We start from the raw sequence: 8,851 nt of genomic DNA, 5'->3' as shown, positions 1-8,851 counted from the left end.
AGCATATGAAGTTCCTAAGCACAGCGCTTTGTGACATTTCTATTTCTTCTCCTGCTACAGCAGAGCTGAATGTGAACTCCAACACAGAAGATGAGCTCTGGCCTCTGTGGGAATATTCACTGACCTTCAACCCCATGGTGCCTTTCTTCCCCTGAAGACCACTTTCACCATCAAGTCCCTGAGTGAAAAAACACAAAATCCTTCAGATTGTATCAGAAATTACCTGCACCAGGTAGTCAAATTTTTCATGAAAGGAAAAAAAGGATAAAAAGTTCCTTGAAATCAAATTTCAAAAATGTGTTTCATGATCAAAACTTTGTTTATTTTATTTTTTACTGATTTTAGTTCATATTCACAGAGTTCTAAAATCAATAATTATTATTATTATTATTTTGAATGCCATCACAAATACAACACATAAAATTAATATGTTAGAACTAAACATGGAGAAGCTGCATTCAGCTTCTCTGCAACACAGATCTGGAATAGACTTCCAGAAAACCTTAGATTTGCTGAAACACTCAGTGTATTTAAATCCAGGTTAAAGACTCACCTGTTCTTAGTTGCATTTGATTAATATTTATTCAAAAGTTTACGTCCGCACTTTTTATCTATGCTTGTTTTAAATTAAAATCTTTTTACTTTCTTTTAATTTTATTTTAATGATCACATTTTTACTATTTCTTTTGATTGTTTCTTTTAATGTTTTATGTAAAGCACTTTGAATTGTCTCTGTACATGAAATGTGCTATACAAATAAACTTGTCTTGCCTTGCCTAATAGAGATTTGCCAAAAAAGCTCACACTTTCAAAATTCAAATGGGTTTTGTTCTTTGCTAAAAGCAATTTCCAGATAAAGATTAAAACAAATAGCTATTGTTTTACATTAAACTGTAAAGAAACTTGTAATATTAAAAATAATAATGTAATAATTAGAAATGTTGGATTACCCACAATAATGCTAGTGTGAATGCTTTTTGCTGAATGTGGTTGCTTAATATCCTGAAGCTGTTCGCTAAAGATGGTTAAAGGACTTAAAGTTTCAGAAATTGCAGAATGTGCACAAAGAAGTTGAAGATTTTTGTAAAAACAAAAAATGCAAAAAAATGTAAAAATGCATAAAATGTATGGACTTTGAATTCACTCAAAGCCTCAGTAGATGTCAAATTAGCTTAAAAAGTGAACACATTGCTAAAATATTAGCTTAACTAGGAATTAGCCCAATTAACCTCAGTAGATGCCAAATTAGCCAAGAAAAGCTAGGATGTTTCTAAAATACTAGCTTAACTCAGAATTATCCAAGAAGCCTCAGCACATGCCAAATTAGCCAATAAAAGCTAACACATTGCTAAAACATTAGCTTAACTCAGAATTAACCAAAAAACCTCAGTAGATGCCAAATTGGCAAGATGAGCTAGCGTGTTGCTAAAATACTAGCTTAACTCAGAACTATCCAAGAAGCCTCAGCACATGCCAAATTAGTCAAGAAAAGCTAACACATTGCTAAAACATTAGCTTAACTCAGAAATAGCCCCAAAAAACTTTGCTGAATTAGCCAAGAAAAGTTAGCATGTTGCTAAAATACTAGCTGAACTCAGAATTAAAAAAAAACCTCAGAAATTGCCAAATCAGCCAAAAAAGCTAGCATGTTGCTAAAATATTACCTTAACTCAGAATTACAAAAAAAAAAAAAAAAACCCTCAGTAGTTGCCAAATTAGCCAAGATGAGCTAGCATGTTGCTAAAATACTAGCTTGCTCAACCAACCATGGGTCCATATCTTTTTGTTTTCATTTTGCACTTGTACTTGACTGTATACCTCGCTGCCTCGGGGGCCAGGAGGGCCGCTGACTCCTGAAAAACCTGGCAGACCGATGAGACCCCTTTCTCCTTGAGGACCCCGAATACCCGTGGCTCCCTGGAAACCCTGAACCAGAAAAACAGACATTCTTATGTTATTTCTTAGATGTCTAAACAGACAGCAAATATTCAATTTGAAAAACATTTTGGTTTAACATATTTGTTTAATATTTTAAAATAAAATTAACTAAAGAAAAACATAATTTAAATATGTTGTAAGAAGAATTATGTTTTTTTAAAGGTTTGATTTATGAATACAATAATTTCCTGGAATATTTATTGCAATAATAACAGCTTACATCAGGGAGTAAAACTCAAATACACAGGGGGCCAAAATCCAAAACACATCAGGTCACGGGCCAAATACGATAAACATTTTTTAACACACCAAAACTAAATTTTAAAACTTTAAAAATGTAACTTTAACATAAATATGAGTAAAAACAGACTGTAATATTATTCTAGAATAAATCAATTTAAACCCTAAATAACTTTCAATATTTTACTCTCCATAAAAATATATTTTGCCAAAATCATACGAGTTAGAAATAAACACAAAATAACATTAGACCATTAATAAAAATAAAGAAAATGATGTGGAGGGTCGAATAGAATTACCCAGCAGGCCGTATCCGGCCCCCGGGCCTTGACTTTGACTCATGTGACTTACATAAATATAGATATAGTGAATATTTATTAATTTCAATCAGCCAAAATGAACTCAGACTTGGTGTTTTGAGATTGTGGCTCCATGTAGACAGCTGCTTTCAAATATTGCTATGAGAAGCAGTTTTTCCAAAAAACCTTTAAGCAGGAAGTCATTTTCAGTTTTTTCCAGAGTTATTAATCAAATTCCTACTTTGTCCCCTTTGAATCCTGGATCTCCTTTGTCCCCATCCGCTCCTCTTTTTCCCTGTTAACAAGAAAATGGTGTAAATACTGAGAGGGCCAAATGATGGAAAAACATTTGTGAAGCTTGGAAAGATTACACACGGTCGCTCCTGGAAAACCCGCATGACCACGACTCCCCCTTTCACCCTGCATGAGAAGGAGAGCAGAGATGATCAAAACATCCCAGCCATGAATAAAAGGTAAAAATAACAAATACAATAAATGGAGGAATTTGTGACTCCTAAAACTGAAAATGTAATCAAACAGAATCTAATCAGCAGGAATATCGTGCAGAATGATCACAGGCTTAAGAGTGAAGGAAACTGTCAACTCTCTGCCGGCAGAGGGCGCTGTAGTGCTTCCATGATGGGGGCTTGAGTGCACTGCAGTCTGAACTGTAAAAAACAGCTCCCCCTTTGGTCTTCCTGACTCCCTGGAGCTCCTTGCTCAGAGGAAGGAGCTCAGAGAGGGACAGGAGGCTGAGATGGAACCTACCATGGGCCCTTCGAAGCCAGGATCCCCCCGTGCCCCCATCGGCCCCACAGGCCCCTGATTCAAAAAAGAAGCAATCATTACAGATCAGACAATATGATGCATGTTTGTCTTCATAATTCAGTTTCACAATTTAAACTTGTAAACTTACAGGATCTCCTTTAGCTCCTGGAGCCCCCGTTCTTCCAGGGTACCCCTGTTAATGAGTGTAGACAGGCATCAACCTTAAGCAATATTCCACTGGCAGTAAAGTGATTGAACTGGCCATTTATTTTTTGCAGCACTTAAAAACTCAATCACATATTCCGCGATTTCAGCAATCTTGGTATCAAAATGTTCAGCTAGTATTTAAAAACGTTATAGTTTTTGAAATATTGACCAAAACATACCCCATAGAAAATGAATGAGAATTTGATCAAATCCTTCAAAAACTTTGTGAAAATATTTAAAATGTTCGGCAACTACAGGATTTTTAGGGCAATTTGAAATTCAGCTTTTAATTTAGAACCATGCTAGCTGTTTTTGGCTGATTTTTTTAGACTTTTGTTTTAAAAGTGCTTAGGCAAATTTAGATTTGACTAATACCTTAGGATTATAGTAGGTGTTTTGGCAAAATTTGATATTTTTCCAGATTTTTGGTTAATTTAGCATTTAGCTAATATTTTAGCAAGCTTTCAGCTTGAGCATTTTTAGCTATCAGTTTCAATACTTTTAGCTAGCAGTTTCAACTTTTTTAGCTATTAGTTTCAGCATTTTTACCAATCAGGATGAGCATTTTTACCTATCAGCTTCAACATGATTAGCTATTAGTTTCAGCATTTTTAGCTATCAGTTTCAACTTTTTTAGCTATCAGTTTCAACATTTTTAGATTCAGTTTCAGCGTTTTCAGCCATAATTTTCACAGTTTTCAGTTATCGGCTTGAGGATATTTTAGCAATCTGTTTCAGCCTTTTTAGCTATCAATTTCAACATTTTTAGCTTTCATTTTCAGTGTTTTCAGCCATAATTTTCAGCATAATTTTCATCGGTATGAGCAATTTTCTTTATAAGTTTCAGTATTTTTAGCCATCAGTTTCAACATTTTTAGCCATCAGTTTCAGCGTTTTCAGCTATCAGCTTGAGGATTTTTAGCTATCAGTTTAGAATTTTTAGCTATCAGCTCAAGCATCTTTAGCATTCAGACTTGCATTATCAGAGGTACTGTTATCTATTTCTCTCTGCCATTATTTCTCCATCGATACTCACTTGTGGCCCTCTGCGCCCTGGAGGTCCAATCTGTCCCTCTAAACCTGGAGGCCCCTGGTGTAAAGAATAGACAGGTAAGGCCCGCTTCGTCAGACACTTTCAGAACCTGTCCAAGTTATACTATAAACACGTGCATACCTGAGGGCCCTGGGGGCCCCCGCTGCCAGCTGGCCCCATGTCCCCCTGAAGGAAAGATTGAATTTCATAAACAAACCTGACAAATTTGTCAGAATATTCAGCTTCATGTTTATGAAATCTGAGAATGAAAGCATGAAGCAGGTTTATTGGCGTCTCTTTGGTCTGAGTGTGGCTGAAGGCTAAAAAGGATCCTTGGGGACGGAGGAATGTAAACATTCAACTTTGTTAGGGTCAAGGCCACAAATGGAAATAGTTCATATTATGGACTCATGCATACCCTTGAGCCGTTAACTCCCTGAGCGCCGACTCGCCCGGTCAGTCCCGGAGCCCCCTGAAACACACCAACCCCCAAGTGTTAATGCAGATCCACATAGAGGAAACATGGAAGTTCTGGTTTTTAAATGTCCTTACCGGAAGCCCTGGCAGACCTGGGGGGCCGTCCAGTCCACTCTCCCCCTGAAGATGAGCGTGAATAAATGACTTAACCCTTTAAGTGTCACAGGTGATGCTTGAACAAAAAATCTTTAACATACTGAAACTTTTAAACACGATCATCGTAATTGCAGTAGATTTTCTACTGCAATTACGATGATCGTGTTAACAATTAAAAGGTTACAGTAAATCAAAGAACATAAAACTGGAGCTCCGGTGTTAAAGCGTTAAACTCTCACAGAGAACAAAGCGTCTTGATTAGCAAGTCAATAAATATTGTCTATTGTTGAGCTTTTTTACTGCGACTGCAAAGACTTTATGATCACTGCTAATAATGACAGAGGGAGAGAAGTATTTGCCCCCTCTGCTCTGACTGTGGCGGCATCTGGAACGCTTTGATCTCCAGAGAAAACCGTTTATACGGTTACATCTCTGTTAGTAAGAAGTTAAAGGAAAAGAGGAGTGGACCAGTGGTCCTCCATGGCACCGGTCCATGGATTACTTTACAGAAAAAAGAAATAACTACATGCGCTAACTTAGATTGTTTCCAGTTAGTGCATTTTCTGATCCTGAATAGAGTTTTATTTTGAAAAACTTTCAGATTCTCTTCACATCTGTGTTGGTCACATGACATAAAACGACTAACTGGATTGCTAAGCTAGTAGCCCAAAGCTAACAACAAAAACCAAAGGGTAAAATGTATTTGGAAAGTTTCTTCAGGGAGAAAAGAGCTAGTGAGGAAACTCAAGAAGAGCCTTCGACTTCTAAAAAACTACAAACATGCTATTTTCAGACAAAACCGGGAGTTTTCCTCGACATACTGATTAGTTGTTTTCATGTACCATGTAGTTGTGTCTAATACGTGGGGACAGACTCTCGACTGTTTCACACCCAGATGATAAATGATGGATTTTTGTCTATATTATATTTAGAAAATACCAGTTTTACGAAATTTGTATCATTTTATTTTGCTTTTTTTATACATCACAACTTAAAAGTCTGACAAAGCTTAAGCTAGCGTTAGCCTCGACGCTAACGTTAAAGGCAAATTTTTCCCCACAAAGTTCAAACAGCCGCAAATATTTTACAGAGAATCAAATAAAGTTGTGATTTGTGGAAACTTGTAAAACTAACATTTGAGATTTTTTGTAAAACAATTGAATTAGGTAGGCATCTGTTCAGAAACTTTAGCACAGAAAATGTTCCTTTGTGTTGAAAAAAATACCCAATGAATGAGGATTTATGTAAAGACTAAATATGATCAATCTTTTGTCCTAAAAGATAATCGGATTGAGGATTAAAAAGGTATTATGAAAAAAAAAATGTTCAAAGAAACAACTTCTACAAATTAGCAATTTTGTTCTATTGAATTTTCACCATCTGACTAAAAACTATCTACTGATATTTTTAGCCTTTTTTAAACAAAATCTCTTTATTTATTTTTCAGAAACTGGAAGCTTAAAAATGTCAAATTCTGCCTTGTTTGGCCCGGTCCGTGGAAATATTGTATAATTCAATATAATTTAATTTCATCTGCTAATTTAATACAACCTGCTTCAACCTGACGTGCTGTATTAGTTTGCTTTAACCTCTCACCTGCAGCATGTTCGTAACAAAATGTGCATGACACTTTTTGTCACCGTGGAGTCTGTCCAGATTTGCCAGTTTTTTTGCCCGTAATGGCAGATTTAGCAAAGGAATTCATAACAGGTTTTAAGAGTTTTGACTTGAAGCTACGGCTAAAGACCTGAGACCTGACTTGGACTCACAAAAGAGATATTCCCTGTCTGATACTCACATCAGGACCCAGGGGCCCCTCTGCCCCAGTCCCACCACGGAATCCAGGAGGGCCCTGTAATACACAGAACTCGTGTCAGTAATTACAGTTAGGACTTAATAAACTGTTGTTTTGAAGTTGTTTAAATTGTAAAAGGACAGATGTTAACTTTTCTCTAAAGTTCAGAGAACACTTCAACAATTAATCAGAAACATTGTAGCTTTTTCTCACACCAGTTTTTTGTTATTATCTTACAGACATAAAAAAGACACAGAATATTTAGAGAAACAAGAGGATTTTCTTAAACTCACAGAAAGGCCGACAGCTCCAGGGGGGCCAGGCAAACCTCTGGGTCCCTGTAAAGAAAAAAAACACAAAAAACTCTCTTATCTAACAGAAAAAAAAGGAAAAGTTGTCCATAGAGGCTGATGTTTTATGGATGCTTTTGTTTTTCTGATCACATTTTCTCAATATCCTAAAGAGATCATCAAAATCTTTATGTTATTGTTTGTCTATATTCTAGCATAATTTGTTGCTATTTTTGCAAAATATGTATAGAGAGAATGAACTTTAAGGTTCTTGTTTTTTTTTCTTACAATATTTTTTGTTATTTTAAAGTGTTAAATTTAAATACACAATATTGCAGACTAGGTTTACATTCTGCAATTACATCATTTAGCAAAAAATAAAAAATAAAAATAAGAAAACTTACTGATTTAAGAACACAACAATAATTATTTTAAACATATTTTTTAAACACGCTTTCTCAAACCTCTTTGGACTTTCTGAGGTCTTCAGTTAAAGTGGAGCATGGGTTATCCACTATAAACTTTAGTGCAGAGCTCACTCTAATAAATGTGACCTCAGAAACAGGCAGATGAGCTCAGGAGTCAAAGGGTTAAACATCAGAAATGACGGAGGAATAAAGGTATGAAGGACTACCTTCTCACCGCGTTCTCCAGTCTCTCCTTTTGGACCCTGCAGACCCAAGAATCCCTGCAAACAGACACAGTTGTGATAGTTTTGACCAGCTCCTACCCTTTGTCTTGTGCCAGGCTGTGTCGTGTGATAGCAAAACTAGGTGAAAACCTCTGGGCTCCAAGCCACCAGGGGGCCCCAAAGCTGCATGGTCAGCCTTTGTATCTGTAGCTATGTCCTGTGTGTGTTACACTCTTTATATGCTTAAGAATAAAAGTTAGTTAAAAAAGTGAGTTTTTTTTTTTAAAAAGCAGTGGCTGATATTTATTAGGTCTTTGAACCATACTGTCACACAGTTAGTAACGTAGCGTGCCAGCGAGACCCTCAGGTATCAGATATTGACAGTTACCATTCATTCCCATGAGCCAGAGGAATTGAAAAAACAAGCACTGTTGTGACATGGCATCAAACAGGAGTTATCCCAGTGGTGTTAAAAAACTCGAGAAAAAGAAAACTGGTGAAGACAAATGACCAAAGGAAAAAGGTAAGATATATGTTAATGATCACTGCCAGCAAAGCCAAGTGGCCCCCATGTGGCAGAAAATGTGGGCCCCGACTGGGTTTGTCCATAGTTTCCATGGTGCCCCCACCTGTGTTTGCCCACATTGGCTTGAGTGGGCTCTCAATGAGTTGGCTCGCTACGCTAGCCAGCCTCCTGGCGTACAGCGGAGCTCGCTAGCTTGATACAGCAGATCTCGCTAGCACAATACAGTGGATCTCGCCAGACGGCTACAGCGGAGCTCACTAGCTTGATACATCAGAGCTCGTTAGATCGCTTCATCTTGTTAGCATGCTAAGGCGTCCACCGGGAGGCTGGCTGGGGTAGTGAGCTAACGCCGGAGTCACACAGGACGCGATAGCGCCGCGAAGCGGCGCGGAATGGCGTGCGCTTCCATTCGGCGCCCATGTTAACCTATGGCGTCGGTCACACCAGGCACGGAGCGACGCGTAGCGGCGCGGAGGGTCCGCGCGGTGCAGCGCAACGTTTCGGCGTCTGGCCTATTTCTTCCGCGAGACGCGAGCGCTCCGCGTCAATAC

General features: G+C 37.7%; 1 protein-coding gene across 1 annotated transcript in view; it reads right to left on the bottom strand.

Annotated features, from left to right (window-relative positions):
- The window catches only part of si:ch211-196i2.1 (collagen alpha-1(I) chain), a gene marked incomplete in the record, with an annotated part of 126,655 nt that overhangs the window by 33,381 nt on the left and 84,423 nt on the right, over window positions 1-8,851 (bottom strand). Inside the window, 13 exon segments of the mRNA XM_024298772.2 lie at window positions 140-178; window positions 1,819-1,926; window positions 2,719-2,772; window positions 2,853-2,897; window positions 3,246-3,299; window positions 3,394-3,438; window positions 4,489-4,542; window positions 4,627-4,671; window positions 4,904-4,957; window positions 5,038-5,082; window positions 6,857-6,910; window positions 7,147-7,191; window positions 7,778-7,831. Coding sequence (XP_024154540.1) covers window positions 140-178; window positions 1,819-1,926; window positions 2,719-2,772; window positions 2,853-2,897; window positions 3,246-3,299; window positions 3,394-3,438; window positions 4,489-4,542; window positions 4,627-4,671; window positions 4,904-4,957; window positions 5,038-5,082; window positions 6,857-6,910; window positions 7,147-7,191; window positions 7,778-7,831 — 696 coding nt within the window.

This window comes from Oryzias melastigma, linkage group LG12 (assembly GCF_002922805.2).
Source record: "Oryzias melastigma strain HK-1 linkage group LG12, ASM292280v2, whole genome shotgun sequence".
Classification (NCBI taxonomy): domain Eukaryota; kingdom Metazoa; phylum Chordata; class Actinopteri; order Beloniformes; family Adrianichthyidae; genus Oryzias; species Oryzias melastigma.
This window is presented reverse-complemented; position numbering and strand designations above follow the sequence as displayed.